At 38.2% G+C, this 21,278-nt stretch overlaps 2 protein-coding genes across 2 annotated transcripts in view; one reads left to right on the top strand and one right to left on the bottom strand.

Moving 5' to 3' along the window:
- LOC134754807 (UDP-glucose:glycoprotein glucosyltransferase) overlaps positions 1-21,278 on the bottom strand; it is a 106,708-nt gene that overhangs the window by 18,062 nt on the left and 67,368 nt on the right. Inside the window, exons 18-20 of the mRNA XM_063691184.1 lie at positions 5,626-5,835; positions 1,179-1,403; positions 129-302 (exon numbers count right to left, since the gene is read on the bottom strand). Coding sequence (XP_063547254.1) covers positions 129-302; positions 1,179-1,403; positions 5,626-5,835 — 609 coding nt within the window. The remainder of the gene's footprint in view (positions 1-128; positions 303-1,178; positions 1,404-5,625; positions 5,836-21,278) is intronic.
- Positions 9,603-17,417, top strand: LOC134754929 (uncharacterized). The gene is made up of 6 exons (XM_063691410.1): positions 9,603-9,874; positions 10,088-10,226; positions 10,600-10,730; positions 11,510-11,573; positions 14,707-14,815; positions 17,187-17,417. Exons 1-6 carry the CDS (start codon positions 9,808-9,810, stop codon positions 17,361-17,363), a joined length of 687 nt encoding a protein of 228 aa, XP_063547480.1. The 5' UTR covers positions 9,603-9,807; the 3' UTR covers positions 17,364-17,417.

The raw sequence follows: 21,278 nt of genomic DNA on the forward strand, positions 1-21,278 counted from the left end.
CATTTGAACTTTACAGTTTTTTTTATACACCCCTTACTCAAGTTAATATTGTATATGACTACACGTATCTCCCACAGTAAAGTGTCCCGTATAAATTGTTCATGAATCGAGTGTGGAAACCTGGTTACCTGGCGATGGAGTTCCATATGCCGCCCTGGTTGATGTCCTCGTTGTCGACGAGCAGGTCGTGGTTCTGCTTGTCTGGCTTCTTGCTCACTCGTAGTTTAATCACGTGGCTACGGAACGAGCTCATCAGCACTTGGATTTCTTCGCTGCCGGCGGGTGTGTCCGTGTTTTCGTGCCTAAAACAAACGCGGTTATCTAGACACGCCAAGTTCACAGAAAAAGGAACTGGCGACGCAGCAACCATGTGTAATATTACACACTAGTACACTTAGTTTAGTGCAGTTACACTTAGTTTTTAGGTATAGTTTTTAAGATTTTCATACTAACACCCACCGTTATGGATCAATGCAGATCTGAAATAAACGATTTTATTTTTTTATTAGTATTTGTGTTATTTTTCAAAAATTTGATTTGCTGGTAAAAACTAGCCAAGTCAAATCCTTTATAACTTCAGGATTTTCTACACAGCACAAAACTTGGCACCCATATCTCCCTCAATCCCTCAATGTTGTTTTCGGCGAGTCAACAACGACACATATCCTTAATATTGAACTTGCCTCTCATTTCACATTTATGATTTTGTTGGGATACCGTTTATCTTGGGCCGGGCCTTAAAGGTGTTTAAATTTAATCGCTCCTACAGTCCTCAATCACTGCTCGTCTGGACATGCACTAATCGTGATTTATAGCAGTTTAGTTGCAATAATATCAGAGCTAATATTTTTCTTAAAATACTTACATATGTATATCTACATAAGTTTTATCACCATTGCAAGAAATACCGTCGTTAAACATTTTTGAGCACATTGAAAGTACAGATATTTTAACTAAAATGATAAACTAATAACCAAATATTTTGCTTGGGATTTAAGTTTGCTATGAAATAAAAAGACAACATTATAACAAAATGTAAATAATGATCAGACAAGGCGAAAAGAACCCAAAAGTGTTTCTACGTTATGCAGCAAGTACCTATGTTGATCTAATTAGCAATTAATGAAAAAGGTCCATTTTGTTTGCAGAGGTAGACATGTGATGTATGTTTTGTTTACCCAATAATCTGGTAGATGTCATCAGAGCGGCCGGGTCGCAGGCGCAGCGTCCAGGCGCCGGGGTTGGCCTTGAGCTGGAAGTAGCCGAGGTTGGCCATGACGATGGTGTCGACAGTGTCAGCGCGCGCGCGCGGACCCAGCACCAGCTGCAGCCCGCGCGGCGGGTTGCCTAGCGTCGCGTCCCACGCGTGCCCCTCCAACAGCAGGTACTCCAGCTCGAACTCGCTGTCACAACACAATAATAAGCTCAGCCAGGGTACTTGTGTGGATCCATCTTTGCAGAGGTATACTACATTAATACACGGTTGCCGGCCGAATAGAATAGACGGCGGAAGTAGTGAGGCCGGCAACCCCTTTCATGCCGAGGTATGTATAGTGCTTTTCTCAAACATGGAATGAAATAAAATAAAACTCCACGAAATTAAAGTTTTATGTATAGAAAAAGTAAACTAAACAGAAACTACAACTAACACGTATATCTTTATCACACGTATATTTTACACGTGTCGTATATTTTTAGCACCTTAACCCTACGTATCTTTGATTTTTAACCGACTTCAAGATTTCAAAGGAGGAGGTTCTCAATTCGGTTGTGTTTTTTGTTTTGTTATTTTTTTTTTTAATGTTTGTTACTCCATAACTCCGTCATTTCTGGACCGATTTTGAAAATTCTTTTTTTGATTGTAAGTATATACATACAGATTGGTCCCGTTTTTGTCAAAAAGCAGTTCTGATGATGGGATCCATGAGGAATCGAGGGAACTCCTCAAATGTTAAAGGCATACATATAGTGATTTTAGTATTTTCATCAACAAATCAAGCACTTACATTTTAAAAAGTGACATCTGATGAAGTGGAACTGCTGATGATGATCAGAACGGAACTCTTCAATGACGCATAGTTCACGTTTGGCGATTTGTCCTCTTCGTTATGTTTGTTAAGCAAGTTAGGTTTTCAAGAAACATTTTTGTCAAGCTTGAGTTCTGATGATGGGATCCATGAGGAATCGAGGGAACTCCTCAAATATGAAAGGCATACATAAAGTGATTTTTGTATTTTTATAAACAAATCCAGCACTTCCATTTTAAAAAGTGACATTTGATGAAGTGGAACTGCTGATGATGATCAGAACGGAACTCTTCAATGATGCATAGTTCACGTTTGGCGATTTGTCCTCTTCGTTATGTTTGTTAAGCAAGTTAGGTTTTCAAGAAACATTTTTGTCAAGCTCGAGTTCTGATGATGGGATCCATGAGGAATCGAGGGAACTCCTCAAATGTGAAAGGCATACATATAGCGATTTTTGTATTTTTATCAACAAATCCAGCATTTTCATTTTAAAAAGTGACATTTGATGAAGTGGAACTGCTGATGATGATCAGAATGGAACTCTTTAATGACGCATAGTTTACGTTTGGCGATTTGTCCACTTCTTTATGTTTGTTAAGCAACTTAAGTTTTTAAGACATATTTTTGTCAAGCTCGAGTTCTGATGATGAGACCCACGAGGAACCGAAGGAACTCCTCAAATGTGAAAGGCATACATATAGTGATTTTTGTATTTTCATCAACAGATCCAGCACTTACATTTAAAAAGTGACATTTGATGAAGTGGAACTGCTGATGATGATCAGAATGGAACTATTCAATGACACATAGTTCACGTTTGGCGATTTGTTCTCTTCCTTATGGACCCAAACCCAAACTTGGACCCGGACTCGGACCCGGACCCGGACCGAACTCTGACCCAAACCTGGACCCGGACAGCCGGACACGGACCCGGACTCGGATCCGGACCCAGACCCGGACCCGGAAATGCTACTAGAAAAGTGGGTTAGGTGGGTGGGTGGGTTTTGAACTGCGATTCTCACAGAACAGAACTGCTATCAGAAAAGTAGGTTAGGTTAGGTTAGAGCTGTGACCCTTACAGAAACGAAATGCTACCAGAAAAGTAGGTTAGGTTAGGTTAGAACTGCGACCCTTACAAAAACGAAATGCTACTAGAAAAGTGGGTCGGTTTACCTCCTTTTCTACATAATTAGGCAAATGATGCTGTCTTTTTCATTTCATTGTCTGGAATCTAAGAATGCTTTCAGCGGCATCCCCCATTGAAGTCGGTTTTTTTTTCTTAAAAATTATTTCGTATTGTATCCGTCTGACTGTCGTTTTCGCCACATAACTAAGTTTACATAGTCTTTCATGTTGATATTTTGTTTCACATACATCGTTGCCTTAAGCATGGAGTATAATTCCCACAGTGTTGACGATTTTATGCCACAAAAACTGTTTCTGATAAACTGTAGGCATTTTTCTTAATTTTTCAAATAATAAAATTGCCATAAGCCATACTATTGCATATACTTCGCATTTGACTTGGCGGCAGCAAGTTAAAGTCAATTCTGCTTACGCTGCCAATTCCAACTCCTACGATTACAATTAATATTAATTTAATTTTTTCGTCGGAACTCACATTAAATAACAAAATCGACAACGCACAATAAATCCAATAAAACAGAATTACAGAATGAATCATTTTCAACTTTGCCTCCATAACAATTTAAAGAAATACCTGCGTGTTTGAGTAGACTTTTTTACCGCTAACATTTAGATGAAATATTTTATTTGTTTATTTGTGTGTCGTTAAATTTGTAATCCATAAATATTGAATTTTGGTAATAATGTCTTATCTATTATGTTCCTGTCGATTTTATATATAATTAAAACTGCAAAATATAGCAAACATTTTTTTTTATAGGCGTAGTGGCAGAATGTCATTACGAACCATAAAGCAAATACTGCCTATAAGTAGTTTTTTTTAATGGCTGAATGCCATGATGCTGTGTCACAAATATCTGTGAAATGAAAATTAAAAAAGAGAACTTTGCTGGCTGGGCCTGCAATCTTGTATGAAATTTCATTTAATACCTCTAGTCTAGCCGCGCCTGAAACGTGACACTTCGCAGCCTATTTTAAGGAACATAATAGGTATCAATATTTCATTGCATGTTTGATAACAGTATGTAACAATGAGCTGACTGAAATGTACTCAAAACGATTTGATTAATGGTTGGCAATCCCGAATAACTACGATTTAGAAAACATATGTAAAAGTTCCATAAATGAAAAACAAGATTATATACAGTCTCAAAATATCGTCACTATAAACTGAAATAAATAAGAGAATAATTTAAAAATTGTTAATAGTTTTGTAATGTTTGTATTTTAATGTAAGAATGCATAGGTGCATGTCAACTTAGTATATGACTAAGGTGTATAAGTATATGACTTGTATTTGGAAATTATGTGACATTATTTAAATACTATACCAAATTGAATTTAATTGCATTGAATTTTATATGAATGTTTTTGATAAATTATTATTGTATCTTAATATGTAAATTTTTTATGTTAGTGTGTAAGATATTTTTTGCTATGCCCTACCAGGGTATCAGTGCCTCTTACTTTGCAAATACCATCTATGTAATGTAATGTACATGATTATGCAAATAAATAAATACAAATACAAATAAATACAAATAGATGACCAAGTCCACCGGTGGCCGAGGCGGGAATCGAACCCGCGTCTTCAGATAACACTGACCACTAGACCACCCGGCCAAGGCGGTACCCATCCCAACTTCTCTGGTGTATGCTATCTTTGAAAGGCTAGGCGCCTTTGACCAACTCTAAGGGCGAGCAGTATTTACGTCCTTGCACCTCCTATACGAATCCTTTACTGGATTACGGTATAGCGAGAGAGATGGTGCTTCCATCTATCCAACTAAGGAACATATCAAATTATTTTATGAAATATTTTTGATTTGTGTTTTTTAAGTAGTTACACTACACTGATATAGATATAATACACTAAAGAAAAATTTACTAAGTCCACCAGTGGCCGAGGCGGAAATCGAACCCGCGTCTTCAGATCACACGGGACGGGTACGGGTACAGGACGTTAGCCGCGTAAGCTGAAGACGCGGGTTCGATTCCCGCCTCGGCCACCGGTGGACTTGGTCACACTGCTACTCAAAATTGAAAGGCAGTAACTCTGTATGTGTTCCATACATACATATATATACAACATTTTTCTTTTGATAGACATGTAGTGTGCGCGCTAAGCGTACACTCATACTCCCTTAGTTTAGCCCTATATAAGCTCCTACATTATGTTATTCAACGCTCAATAAACTTATACTACTCCAGCCGAAGTAGTTATACTTTAACGCCCCACCCCACCCAACCTCACAGACATAACAACATACGAGTTTATTTTTCAAAGTAGTGCCGATATGCTTTTAAGGTTTGCATACCCACAACGATGTCGACGTCAGTAAGATGTCAGCTTTGGAGGTTGTAAACGGACTTGACGCACTCAAAATCAGTGAGGCGAAGCTGATTTATACAGTATAAGCAATCGGCGACGGCAAAGTTAATATAAACATACCTGTGCACTACCGTGTCGACGTCAGCCAGCCTTATGTTGTCCAGGTCGTACACGGACTTGACACACTCGACGAGCCAGTTGGCGGGCGTGCGCAGGTCCAGCGACAGCAGCGGCGCGTGAGGCAGCCGCGCGAAGCGCGCCATTGCACCGCCCGCCGCCGCGCCCGACCTCGTGAACTGCAGCTCGGGTTCCAGCACGTAGCGGTAGAAACTGATCACATACAAGTCTTTGTCACACCATCCCTTTTATAATAGTTAATTCGTTTCACAAGGGGACAAAGTTGTTGTTTAACATCTCGTGTTAGTATTCATCCGAGCAAGCGAATAATTCAAAAATTAAACCACGAACGTAGAGACTAAAAGTGGAATCTTAGCGTTGCGAGGGTTTCAAGGCACGGGGGCTAAACAAACTTTGCTACCAGTAAAACACAAACGTTTTCACCACACCACCGCAAGGAAAACACCTATCGTATAACATTAAAAATCTAAATATTTACCTATCATTCGAAATCATTCAAACAGCAACATAGGGAAACTACTCAATATTTGCATCAATTTCCTTTGCCACTCTTGTGGATCACTGATATGGTGAAAATAGGTAAATATATATAGTATATATATTTATTTTTATAAGCTAGTGTCAACCGGACCTGGAAGGCTACCAATAATTTGGATGCATACAACGAGTTTGCCCAGCTTAGGAAAGATATTAAACATAGAATTGCCTCGGCGTATGATAGCTACGTAGATCAAGTTCAGAGTAAGGTGAAAAGTGACCCTCGCTCGTTCTGGCAGCATGTTAATACTCTTAAGTCCAGGGGTGGATTTGCTAATGAAGTCGTGTTAGAAGGGCAGCGATTTACTGGTGTCGAAGCAGCTGAAGCTTTCTCTAAGTTTTTCTCTAGCGTCTTTCTGTCTGATTACCCTCGACTCGATGTAAATTCGCTTGAAAACTGTAGCCAGACCGGTTCGGCGCAATGTATTAATATTACAAACATATCTATTCAGGAGGTGATTGCTGGTATAAAGAGACTTAAAGCTAGTAGTTCTATTGTACCTGACAAGATTCCAGCGCATATAGTCAAAGGATGCATAGACCAGCTAAAAGTTCCTATTCATTTTATGTATAATTTAGCACTCTCGACTGGAACATATCCGAAGCTGTGGAAGACAACAAGGGTTACGCCAATCCCGAAGACTAGTGACATTGCCAGTGTTGACAACTACAGACCTATAGCTGTACTGTCAACATTGGCGAACTTATTTGAGTCTATCGTCCATAAAATATTAGCAGTTCAGTTAAAACCCTTTTTGTCCAACTCCCAGCATGGCTTCAGAGCAAATCGCTCTGTTAACACCAATCTCTTAATATTGACAGACACTATCTCTGAGTATCTCGACAGGGGTAACCAGGTGGACGTCGTGTATTTCGATTTTAAAAATGCTTTCGATCGCGTAGACAACGACGTGTTGATGAGTAAGCTGGATGCTTTAGGCTTCTCGCCAAAGTTATTAGCTCTTTTCGCCAGTTATCTACGCGATCGAAAGCAGTATGTTCGACATGGGTCTTTTATTTCAGCTCCGTACCATACCAGATCTGGCGTAATTCAGGGCTCGATACTGGATCCCTTCTTATTTGGGATAATGATTAACGTCTTGGAATCGGTCGTCTAGTATGCAAAATGTTTGCTATATGCCAACTTAAAACTTATTTATGAGGTTAAGAGTAGCGTAGACTGTGCCTCTTTGCAAGACGATATTGCTTCGGTGGTCAACGGGAGTATTGCAAACAAGCTTCTTTTTAACACAGCGAAGTGTTGTGTATGTACATTCAGTCGTTCCTCTACCCCTCTTCTTGCCCAGTACACACTGGGGACCGAGACTATTGATAGAGTTTTCTCTGTCAAAGATCTTGGAGTGTTTTTTTATGAGCGCCTTACTTTTCATGAGCATATGCAGACACTCGCCAAAGGTTGTTTTCAAAAACTAGGGTTCGTGATCCGCAATGTCAAGGATTTCCGAGACACTGGGGCCATTGCGATGGTTTTCAGCGCCTTAGTGAGGAGCAAGCTTGAGGCTTCATCTATTATTTGGAACCCGTACGAGTCCTCATACGCCTTACTTCTAGAGAAAATCCAAAAGGCCTTTTTGAGATTTCTGTACAAAAAAGGTATGGGTACTACCCTTTTTTGTACCCGACAAAATTCTTACTAGGCTGCCTTGGATATAATTCTCTAGAGGTAAGGCGCAACAACATCTTGCTGACTACGGCTTGTCGTATATTGCGCGGTGACTCGGACTGCCCGGAACTGGTAGCTGGAGTCTTGAGGTTGTACGTCCCGGATATTCCTCGAGTCTGCTTGAGGCCGCGAACGCGTCAACTATTGGCTGTGCCGGCAGCGCGCACAGTACCGCACAGAAACTCGCCACTCCTCCGCGCGTTATCGCTGCTCAATGCACTCCTGACATCAGCACCAGAGTGCGACTTGTTTGCGTGGAGATGGGCGAGTGTGTGCCAGGAGTGTCTGAGGTTTTGTGAGATGAAGGATGATAGGCTTTCCAGCACTTGCATTTGACTTAATATGACTATCTGTATTTTACTTCATATATATTTTGTATTTGTAATTTGTATACCTGTAACTAGTTTAATTATTCGGTGTAACTAGTTTAATTTTTCGGTGTACGCTGTGATGCCGTGTGATACAAGTGTGCTAAGTTGGTCATTACACACGAGGCGATATTGTGCGCGCGAGCTGTAAGCGAGCGCGCAATAAGAAAGCCGATGTATGTAATGACCAATGCACACGCGTTTCATACGTTTTTCAACACACTTGCGAGAAAAAAAAAGAAACTTTCATATTAATCAAATTTTAATAGTTAAAACAGTTAGTATTGTGTGTTTCATCTGTCATAATCGTACTGCCGGCCGGCCCTCGCTCGCCCCGGCCGCGGGCGGCGCGGCGTGCGGGCCGGCCGGGCCGCGCGCCGCGCACTCGCCTGCGGGCGCGCTTGTGCCCGCCAGTCCGACTAATTAAAGAAGGCTCCCTTTCCATGCATATTATTAGCAATCAGTTAGCTTCTTAACTCAGTCGGATAATATAATGAAAAACCACGAGTGGAATAATACAATGAAAGAACACGCGTGTTTAATATCTAGGATTATGAGCCAAAAATCGGTGGAATAAAAACGTCGTTTTGAGCAAGTGTGTTGAAAATATATTTAAATAAATAAATAAAATATAGTCCTCAATGGTCGTATCCGACATCGGCGACGTTTACAACTTTCTCTGATGAGCAGGTATATGGCTCGCAAAACCAAACTTTGTCTTAAATGTGCGATCGCACTGTGCATAATAAAGCTACCGCCCCGGTCGTTGTCGTTACACGTGTATGTGTAAGACGGCTTAACTCGAGACTTCCATTGAAGGCGCTTTTGGTCCAGGTGTTCAAGCCGAGCTTCTTCGAAAATAGCTACACCTTTTATTACCTTATTGCGACATTCTGATCTAGCCGCAAGCTCGTCCCAATGCTCAGATGGAATGTTGCAAGCTTTGAGCTGGCGCTTCAGAACGTCTTTATATCGCAGAATAATATAAGACTTACAGGATACAGATATGGCAAAAGGTTCATGATGGGAAATACATATATGGTGCAGGCAGACAGAAAAAATATAGGTGTCACTTCTGTTAATTAATGTCAAAGGTTTACATTGAGAATAAGTGAATGACATACAAGCTTATTTAGAAAAGAAAGTAGATTTGAAAATCGCGGCATTCCGGGAGGTAACACTATACCAAGATAAAGAAGTGTCGCATTGTTACGGTAATTTAAGTGGTAGCACGATGGTTAAAGTTAATACGGTATTTTTCAAATACAAGTGAGTCAATCAAGTAATATTTAAAATGGCAGTTAACCTAAAGCAATAAAACCTAACGCGCCTTACATACCGTGGGATTATGGTACACATAGCATTAAATGGGTAAATCCGTCACACGACGTAGTGACGAATATTATTATATTAGTTTTGTGGTTACAACTGAGAATTAATAATGTTATCACGAATGAAGGCTTCAGTATGAGTATAAATAATGTAATTCATATCAAGCCTCTTTAGTACAGCTCCAAACTTACAACTAAATCAAGTTGTTTTCATTAATTTAACGGCCTAAAAACCTATTAGAAAATGAAATATTACATACAAGTTATAGTTCTGTTAGTGCTAGTCTCCGTTGCTATAGATTGTGTTACACGTGAGTACAAATCATTGGCTTATTTTAAAGGTTCAAGACGTGTGACGATTTCTATAAATATTCCGACCAGTAGCACGATCGATTAAGTCAAACAGAAAAACCAATGCATCTATGTAAAACTGGGCCCTTAAACCAGCAAGTATGTAAGCGCGAAAATACCGTTAGGTATCATAATGAAGTATTAAAAAAATACAAAACTGTATTCATCCACAGCACGCAACAAGTTTGAGGAAGGGCTACTAAGGTTAATAGAGAAATGTCGAAACGGCGACGGCGACGTTCAGTCGGTACCGGTTGCATTTCCTTCGCTCAAGCCTCTAAGGATTCCTCCTTTAAAGTTTCATTACGAGGGGTGAGTAGGCGCTTTTAACCAAAATTTTGAAGGAACAAGTAGCAACTGCAACTAACAAAATGAAAAAAAAACCGAGTACAGTCGCCATCAGATATATCGGAGCGGCCGAGGCTCTCACAAATATCTGAACACGCCTCTATTTTCAAGGCGCTAGGTGCGTGTTCAGATATTTTTGAGCACCTTGGCCGCTCCGATATATCTGATGGCGACTGTACCTACGTAGTACAAAAAGAAACATGTTTTTTTACAAACTCGTTCAACATGTTTAAATGTATTATCCTTCATCATCAAAAGTGGAATTGTAATTTATCGAATTTAGGACCTGAGTAGTAAGCAATATTTGTACCTACTAATATTTGTTGTCGATTTACAGATATAGAATGTCGCTCAGTGAAATAAAGGTCAAAGGGTTGGAAAATTTATCAGTAGAAAAGCTGTCTGCATCTCCGGAAAATACGACAATGTCGATGGAAATATTCATACCCACGTTGGCTATCCACGCAGGTAGGCCCTTATATCATTAACATTATCGAGCAGCAGACTGGCATAGGGTATTTGTACTCCAAAAGCGGGTCGTTCGAGCGATAGCAGGTGTTCCTGACGACGTCTCTACGCGCGAGTATTTTGCGAGAATTTAACAGACTATCCCTACCATGCTTATTAATCCAACAAGTGGCAATATTCACTTATAATAATAGCCAAGTGTTCGCTACGAAATCAGCGAATACAAATTATAGTCTGCGCAGCACCAAAAACGCGGGCCAATTTGCCCCCGTGCCCCACAGGCTCGCGAAACCACAGCGGTCAGTATACGTCCTCGGCCCTCTAGTTTACAGTAAGCTACCAGACGGTATCATAAATGCACCTTCCTCGCATATATTTAAAAGCAAACTGAAGAAGTGGCTGATGCAGGCACAATTTTACGATGTAAAGGAATATAAAGAAATAAATTATAAAATATTTGTATACAATATGATATACCTACACAAAAATGATGTCTAAATTATTAAAATGATTAAGCTGTGAATATTTAATACCTGACCTGTAACGATGTTATTAATAAATATTTTCTTTTCTTTTTCTTTTCTTTTCTTTTGCCCACGCCTAGTACTGTTCAAAAACTTTAGTAGAAATACTTAAATTTTATATCTAAATGGCAAACCACTTTTTTATAAATTCGCAAGTTTTAATCATAGCGTCACGATAATAATAATGAACGGAAGTGAAGTGATCGAATAAATGACGGGCTTGATTCAACAGCTTATATTATTTTTGCATTTCAGACCGGTACCATCTGCAGGGTACAATAATGTTCATTTTCTCGATAGACGACAACGGTGTACTCAAGTAAGACTACAGCCTTTAAAATTAATTGTTGACAAAACAGATTAGGGCCTAAAATTACTTATACACACACACACACACATATATATATATATATATATTATATATGACATTCTATATCTGTAAATGGACAACAAATATTAGTAGGTACACATATTACTACTCAGTTCCTAAATTCGATAAATTACAATTCCACTTTTGATGATGAAGGATACATTTAACATGTTGAACGAGTTTGTAACAAAACATGAAATATTTTTTCTACTACGTATTTATAAAATTGCTTGCTTTACGCTGCTTTATATAGGGCTAGCTAACAGTAAAAATGTCACTCAAGGTCCTAACTGTGACTCTTGTTTATGCGGTATTGGCCCAAATACTTAGGCCAGTGGCGTGCCTAGAGTTTTGGAGTAAGGCAAGCCGAAAGATATGTTTTCGTAATAACTGCCCAATCTTCACTCTTCGGACTCAAATGCATCTGCTAGCGTGTCGAGCCGAGCTAATCATAGCGCACTGAGGGCATACTATTAAAAAAAAAATATACACTATATACTAGATACAATTTTACAAACATATCAGCAATTGCAATGTCTGAGAAATACACAAGTCAATAAATATACCATTCCCCCGAAGGGTATATTTTTCACATTTTCCTTCATAAGTCAATTTTTTTTTTTTTTCACTGAAAAACAAATAAAAAATTGTTTTGTAATGTTCAATTCGAGCTCTTTTAAATGATAACCTACTCGACCTAGTAACTAGACTTTGACTTTTTGCCCCCTCTTTATATTGGGCATTTTTTATAATTAATAAAAATAAGTAAAAAAATTACACTTCCAATGTGTTAAGGTTTGCGCTGTTCATAACTATTCCAAATGTCAAATCGATAGCTTCAGTAGTTCTTGAGATATTTAGCAATGTGACAGACAGACAGATAGACAGACAGACGGGCAGAGACGCACCATAAGGGTCCCTTTGTACCTTTTTGGTACGGAACCCTAAAAATAAACTAAAATCACACAAGTCCAAGTACAAAATAAATGAATACGGAGTACCACCAGGCAGTATCTTAGGCCCGTTATTATTTGTTATTTACATCAATGACTTACCTGAATCAACGCGACATACCTCTATTTTATTTGCTGATGATACCACAATAATCGTCAAAGGTACCGATATAAACACATACGAGCATATTGTAAATATGGCGTTAAATGATGTAAATACTTGGCTTAAAGAATACAACCTATAAATTAATCTCAACAAAACGTAATTTATATAGTTTAGGTCATACAAGGCACCGCCACAGCAAATTAAAATTTTACACGAAAATGTTGAAATAGAAGAAGTTGAGGACTCTGTTTTCTTAGGCAACATACGCACTGTAACTGGAAAAAACATGTGGATAATGTATGCAAAAAAAAATACAAATTAATTTTTGTACTATGGCGACTTAAAGAAACCGTTTCGCAAAAAACGGCCCTCATAACATACCATGCCGATATCGAGTCCGTATTAAGATACGGTATCCTCCTATGGGGGAACTCGGTGAAAGTAGATCGAGCATTTATATCTCAAAAAAAAAGCATACGAACGATTTATGGCAAAAAACAAAGAGAACCATGCCGATTTATTTTTACTGAGTTTAAACTGCTAACACTCCCATGTCTATATATAATGACCGATATATACGCACCGTAGGTTCAACGCCAGAGACCGATTAATTGGTCATAGACCACAGAGCAACATAGATCTACATGCATATGCATAAAGTTCAATTTCAGTTTTGACACTTCGGTGACGTGCCGTCTGTATGACAGCTTTTGCGTCTGACACAGCGTCGAAAAGGTTAATGTTCACATACATGGCAAAAATCATTTTCACATGCCTTATGGTATGGCAGAACATATTAAGGCGGTTCCCTGAGCCAGAAGGCGAAAAATCTCCTTATATGATTGTCGCATATAGCTATTAAGGTGTTTTATTGTAAGTTTTGTTATCTTAATTTGGTGTAATTTTGTGTGTTTTAATCATTATGAGAATTTCATTGTATTTCCATTTCATGTGTTTATGTTTTTACTTTTATATGTTTGTGCGTAGATTTAAGCAATCATTTTACTAGTTATTATAAGAATGTCCCACAATAAATATATACCCATTCCCTACGATATGTAATAGCGTAAGCTGATGGCCAATAAATGGAAACTGACTCTGCACAACTCACCCACGTGACACAGTGGGCGGGGCGCGATCGCGCACTCGTATAAATATGACTGCCCGACCAAGCCATCTTCACTCTTCTATCTACACTCTACACTTTACTAACAATAAATAAGTGTTCTTACTAACCCTCACACTAACCCGGTAACATGGTGGTGGTATTTTGGAGGTAACTAGCAGCAGCAGCTTCTCTTCGGCCAGCGCGTTCCATTCTTCGGCGTACGAGCTTCGGGAAAAATAGTCTACGCTCAACAATGATCATCTTTTTCTAAGAGCCGTTGATATTCGTAGACTTCTTCTTCTTCTTCCTCCTCGCCTTTTCCCGTTATACGGGGTCGGCTTTCCTTATTCCGAGTCTCCAGGCAGTTCTATTCTGAGCGTCTTCCTTACTTGATATTCGTAAAAAAATATATGTTGTTCTTGACTATATTATCTTTAATAACATAGATTCCGATACACGAATTATGACACTTCGCTCGATACAATTAATTCCCAAAGTAACCTCTCTCGGACTTTTAATCAAACTTTACTCGGTTATTTATTATGTGATACTATAAACAAAAAAAATAAGAAAAAACAATCTTAACTTAAATAGTAATTTCATAGCTTTCGAATTTCGATATTGTAAGGTAACGTTTTTAAAATAAATAAAAATCGGCAAAATTCGATCACAATTGACACTTGGCGCGCATGCTATTTCCCGTTCTTTCTTGCGAAATGTGACAGTGACAGCGGCAAACCGATGGAACGGCCTTAAGGGTCAACAATGTAAATTTTATAAAATTTTCTGTACTGTACCATATGTTCTTGTGAATAAACTTTCATTCATTCATTCATTCAAAATGTTTGTAGCAGTAACTTAAAATTCCGTAGTTGTACCTAACAGGGACTAATATTTAATATTTCATATGTATAGATCCAACGTCAATAGACTACGAGCCCGAGCTAACATAAGGTTAGGGGCTAAAGGAAATGACACGGTTGTGACTCACCTCAAGCTCGACTATTCAGTCAATGGCATTCAGGTAAAATTATAAGCGCTTTTAAGCTACTGCTAATAGCAGCTTGGAGGAACAGGCTTTAGGTTACTTTTCGCTCATGTCGTCGCAGACATGGGTATATTTGGTATCAGTGCATTCAGTTTGATGTCCTGAACACAAATATATGAGATGACAAGCGCGAAAGTGGTGGCACGCCCGGATCTATATCGGAATCCCTAAAATGTTTTATCCTATTTTTGCATTTCCTAATAATGTTTGTCATAATGATCAGTTGTCCTAACACTCGTATGCCCTAATTTTGGTTTTCCTATTATCGAATGGCCGATTTTTTTTGTCTTAATATGTTTTTCCCTAATGGCACTTTTCATATTGAGTATTTATCCTAATGTTATATAGCATTATTCCTATTTGGTCAAATTATTGTTTGTCCTAAAAATTATATATCCTAACCATCATGTTACCTAATTTTACATAGCCTATGGTTGCTTGTCCTAACACTCGTATTCCCTAATTTTGGTTTCCCTATTATCGAATGGCCGATATTTTATTGTCCTAATATGTTTTTCCCTAATGGCACTTGCTATATTGAGTATTTATCCTAATGTTATTTAGCATAATTCTTATTTGGCCTAATTATTGTTAGTCCTAAAGATTATATATCCTAACCATCATGTTACCTAATTTTACATAACCTATGGTTGCTTGGCCTAACACTCGTATGCGCTAATTTTATTTTATGGCATATTGTTTTTTTGACCTAATATGGTTTTCCCTAATGGCACTTGCCATATTAACAACATTGCTAAGAACAGCTGTAAAAAGTAATGAAATAAATTCATTTGTATTTGTATATTGATTACTTATCCTAATGTTATTTAGCACAAAGCAGTGCCCATTAGGACAAAACAGGGCAAATGACTTTAGAACAAACGTTGTTAGGAATTCCGAAGGAGACCCCACCTAACCTAACCCACTTTTATGGCAGTGGTTTGTTTTTGAAAGGATCGCAGTTCTAACCTAACCTAACCCACTTTTATGGCAGCAGTTCGTTTTTGCAAGGATCGCAGTTCTAACCTAACCTACTCTTAAGGCAGCAGTTCATTTTTGCAAGGATCGCAGTTCTAACCAACAACAGTCAAAACAGTTAGGGCGTGATGTGTTAGGCCAAACATTGTTAGAGAATTCGAGGAATATGGTAAAAAATTAGGGATATTGATAGTTATGGTAGAAATGCTTAGGACATATGAGTTTTAGGCTAACCCTTACATTATGGAAAATAATTGTTATGATAATAGATCATTAGGAAAAGTAACTGTTATGACAATTGATTATTAGGGCAATACCCATTAGGTCAAAACAGTTAGGGCATGTTATTTTATGCCAAACATTGTTAGGGATTGCGAGGATTATGGAAAAAAAACATTAGGAATATTGATCGTTATGGTAAAAATGCTTAGGAAGTTTTAGGCTAACCATTACATTATGGAAAACAATTGTTATGACAATTGATCATTAGGGAAATACCCATTAGGTCAAAACAGTTAGGACATGAAATAATATGCTAAACATTGTTAGGTATTGCGAGGATTATGGAAAAAAACATTAGGAATATTGATCGTTATGGTAAAAATGCTTAGGACATATGAGTTTTAGGACAACCATTACATTATGAAAAATAATTGTTATGACCAGTGATCGTTAGGGCTAGTGCCCATTAGGACAAACCAGTTAGGGCAAGTGACTTTAGGACAAACGTTGTTAGGGATTCCGAAGGACACCCGGCACGCCCTACAGCCCAAACGGCTTGACGGTTTTTGACATATGAGGTGTGGTTAAATTGTCTGAATTATGGTAGTGTAGTTATTTTTGGTTATATCTGGTTAATTATTTATTAACATTATATAGAGGATATTCACAGTCATTTTGTATTAATTTTGAAATGATCCATTCAGTCATTTTCAATTTAGAGCAGTTCAAAGTCAACTGTGGATTGTGAAATTGAACGTTTTCTAATAATTTGTTAGACGAAGTGTTATATATTTGTGATCTACTCAAAAAGTCCTTTTATTTGGTACCCCACATTGTATGATTTAAAAAAAAGTAAAAAACTTTGTACTGCCGACTTTTTGACGTGACATCAAGTACCCCCAATACTTTCGCGCTTGTCATATATTTGTGTTCAGGACATCACATTGAATGCACTGATACCAAATATATTCATGTCTGCGACGACATGAGCGAAAATCGATTTCTAGAAGACCTCCGACCGTCCCTCTATACGCTGAGAACGTAATACTTTCATTTGATTACAGGACATTAACGTGCATTTAAAAGTAGGTAGATGAACTAAATCTATTTAACACTACTTTTGAAAAAAAGGTACATATTGTTTCAGATTCAACTTGGTGGCAGCAGTGAAACTGTGAACAGCGTTGCAAACAACATGATATCGGATCTGATAAACAACAGCAAAATGAAAAGCCGGCTTCAACATATAATCAAAACCCAGGCGAATGAATATATCCGAGGGCATACACCTCAAGAATTCGTTGAAATAGTTTCTAGCATATGAATTATTACTTTATTATTTTAAACCATTTAATAGCCAATACGGCTGGGTCGACACGCTGTAGGTATATTACGTATATACGACTCTAAATAAATATCTAATACGTTAATTTAATTATATTTTTGTAGGTCGAGAGAGTAGGAAATTTGAGTAATTAATTCAATTCAAATGCTAAGAATCTGCATTTAGAAATTAACCATGTACCCAAACCATGACAATATACCATAGTAAACAAACATTAAAGTTATCTTTTAATTAATCAGAACCCTTTTATGGATGATCGTTCTAAACGAATTTCTTCACAAACAGACTTTATGATCAACTGATCAAACTGGAAATAGAAAGGTGAATTTTTATGTACAGCTTTTAGGTCGAACTAAATTTATACCAACAACACTTGCCGCTTCCCCCGCTTTGATATAAATTGTAAATTGGTATAAACTAATGCCTATCTACGCCAATTCTGAACTTGAGGTTCCTGTCGTATGCAAACGAGCAAGCCTTAAAAATTAAAAAACAATATTATCATTTACTCTTTATTGCCCACCTCAGACCATAAAGCAGACGCAAAAAATCATTAAAAATACATGTAGCACGCATGTGGGTAGATAAGGCGGCCAATCTTATACCTTTAAACGAGCCATTCTTGTATACCTACATATATGTATATATATAGATTTAGATATTTATTCTCATAATATAAAATGACAATATAAATTATCCTAGACTAATCTACACGAATTTATAGTACATACAATTTACATTATTAGATAAATTCAAAAATACAATTTAATTACATAGCAGCAACAGAAATACATCTGTGAAAATTTCAACTGTCTAGCTATCACGGTTCATGAGATACAGCCTGGTGACAGACGGACAGCGGAGTCTTAGTAATAGGGTCCCGTACATACACCCGTATACAACACATACTAAAAAGTACGGAACCCTCGGTGGGCGAGTCCGACTCGCACTTGGCCGGTTATTTTAAGGCGGTTCCCTGAGCCAGAAGGCGAAAAATCTCCTTATATGATCATGTTTTTCTAAGAGGCGTTGATATTCGTAGACGCGGAAAAAATATATGTAGTTCTTGACTATATTATCTTTAATAACATAGCTTCCGATACACGAATTATGACACTTCGCTCGATACAATTAATTCCCAAAGTAACCTCTAACTCGGACTTTTAATCCAACTTTACTCGGTTATTTATTATGTAATACTATAAACAAAAAAAGAAGAAGAAACAATCTTAACTTAAATAGTAATTTCATAGCTTTCGAATTTCGATATTGTAAGGTAACGTTTTTAAAATAAATAAAAATCGACAAAATTCGATCAAAATTGACACTTGGCGCGCATGATCTTTCCCGTTCTTTCTTGCGAAATGTGACAGTGACAGCGGCAAACCGATGGAACGGCCTTAACGATTTCAACAAGTCTACAAAGTATACTGATTTAAACTAACACGATTTTCACTCATAATTTTAAAACTAACACGGGATTTAATCGCGTACAAACTTACGTTCATTTATGGCCTGACGTTTCGAACGTGACGTTACGTTCGTGGTGACAGGCAGACTGGCGAGGAAGACTGACGACTGGCGACTGGAGGGAGACTGGCGAGGAAGACTGACGACTGGCGACTGGAGGGAGACTGGCGAGGAAGACTGACGACTGGCGACTGGAGGGAGACTGGCGAGGAAGACTGACGACTGGCGACTGGAGGGAGACTGGCGTAAGTTTGTACGCTATTAAGTCCCGTGTTAGTTTTAAAATTATAAGTCTACAAAGGTTTCGGTTTCGGCAAATAATAGTTATTTACGATACAAGTGCGGAAAAGAGGAAATTCGAAACGAGTGGCGATAAATTAAAACACGACCGCAGGGAGTTACCTATTCGCACGTGTATGGTACAACGTTTTAAACGCCCTTTAAACTTTCGATATATGCACGAACTCTTTTACGCACTAGTGCGAGAAAGTAGCACCATATGTACTGTAAAACATGTTTCGGTCGGACACTAATTATAAGATGTAACGTTTTGAAGATATGCGTCCCGCCAAGTTTCTTGCCGGTCCCATATGGGATACGTGTACCCCTCCTACAATTTAATGCCTACTTGAAAAATAAGCTATCTTTAAATAGACGTGACTTGCATTACTATAATTTATTTTTGTAAACCTGTGTTGTGTACAATAAAGTGATTACTACTACTACTACTACTACTACTACTACTACTACTTGCGAATTAGCTATTCACACGTGTATTTAAAGTACAACGTTTTACAGTACATATGGTCCTTTAAATTTTCGACATGGGCACGTAAAGTGCTAATTATCGCACTAGTGCGAAAAAAATAGCACCATATGTACTGTAATAGTACATTTCGATGCTAGTGCGGAAAATATGTCATTATTTCACGAGTACCGAGTACCGAGAGTACCGGGACGAGTGAACGGAGTGAAGAATGAGATTTCCGCACGTGTATCGAACGACGTTTTTTAATACAGTTGCGAAAAATTAAGAAAAACAACAAGTAAGGAATTCGAAACTTTTATATTATTAATTCTGTGACATTATTGACATTGACATTATGAAGAGGTGTGTTTTTAGCTGGGTGTTATTATTATTGAACCCACTTCAATGAAAGATTTTTTTTAAATGCATGTTCTATAAGACAGAAACAATTGTAAATATAAAACATTGTACTATTATTACCCAAATATCGTTAATTACGATTATTTGTGTATCGTACATTTATAAAAACAATATCGAAAATTGCCTTTGGAAACTTAAAGCAGAAAGAAAAAACGCCTCTTCTTTGACAGACGTTCCGTTCTATTCAGACAACTTATTAAGAAGGGTTTTTCAATATTCAATATAAAAAAATAGACGTGTTATAATGACGTGTTATAATATAATGAGGCTAGTGTCCTACAAGCAAACCTCCAGCACTGCGTGGCCGCCACGGCCCAACTGAGACGCTGCCTGGTAGGTTTGCCAACAGCCGTTGCCCTCCTACAAGAACCATGGGTGGGCAACGGTCACATATGCGGGCTCTCCGACACGAAAGGTAAGCTCTATTACTCCACGGTACACGCCGTCCCTAGGGCTTGTATCCTAACCACTAACAATATCATTGCACAACCGCTCACTGAGTTCTGTTCCAGAGCGATTAAACTACAAGTTCCACTGCCAACAGGCTGTCACGACCTAGTCCTCGCCTCGGCGTACATGCCCGGAGAGGACGAGCCGCCGCCCGCCGAACTACAACGACTGGTCAGCCACTGCGAGAGAGCGGGCGAACGAATAATCATCGGGGCCGACTTCAACGCACACCACCCGCTGTGGGGAATGGAGACCAGTAACAACAGAGGTAAGACACTTGTTGAGGTGAGGCCAATTCCGTCATACGGTAAATTCCGTCAACAAGCATTTTTCTCTAAAACAGTACACAATTTGTAATTTCCTCGACAAAGCAGCGATTGCTTTTAGTTTCAGAAATCGCTGCTTTGTCGAGGAAATTACCAATTGTGTATTGTTTTAGAAAAAAATTGAATGTGCATATAGCGTTGTTGTAACACGGGCATTACATTTAACTCAACCAAACAATTGAAAACTGTGACATATCAATGTCATTTCGAACATCGATCGTCCGAGATAGTACTTAAGTTTAGTAGCAAATGTATGAACTCGTACTAAACACTAATCAATATGTAAACAGGCCCTAAGGCAAGTGTACATATGCTCAAGGGGCCTTATCAGAAAAAAAATGATTGATTGAGAGATTTGAGAAAGTTACTTGATTTAAGAGGCCGTAGTCGATTTTGGAGCAAAAATGTAAAATTGTTGGATTTAGTCGTTGAAATTATACACGTTTTGTAACGTAATATCTAAATAACAAGTATTGATTT

Source organism: Cydia strobilella, chromosome Z (genome assembly GCF_947568885.1).
Source record: "Cydia strobilella chromosome Z, ilCydStro3.1, whole genome shotgun sequence".
Lineage (NCBI taxonomy): Eukaryota > Metazoa > Arthropoda > Insecta > Lepidoptera > Tortricidae > Cydia > Cydia strobilella.

Coding starts and splice junctions, on each gene's coding strand:
- LOC134754929 (XM_063691410.1), top strand. CDS start 9,808: ATGAAATATTACATACAAGTTATAGTTCTGTTAGTGCTAGTCTCCGTT. Junction 10,731..11,509: donor CACGTTGGCTATCCACGCAG/GTAGGCCCTTAT, acceptor TTTGCATTTCAG/ACCGGTACCATCTGCAGGGT. Junction 11,574..14,706: donor GACGACAACGGTGTACTCAA/GTAAGACTACAG, acceptor TCATATGTATAG/ATCCAACGTCAATAGACTAC.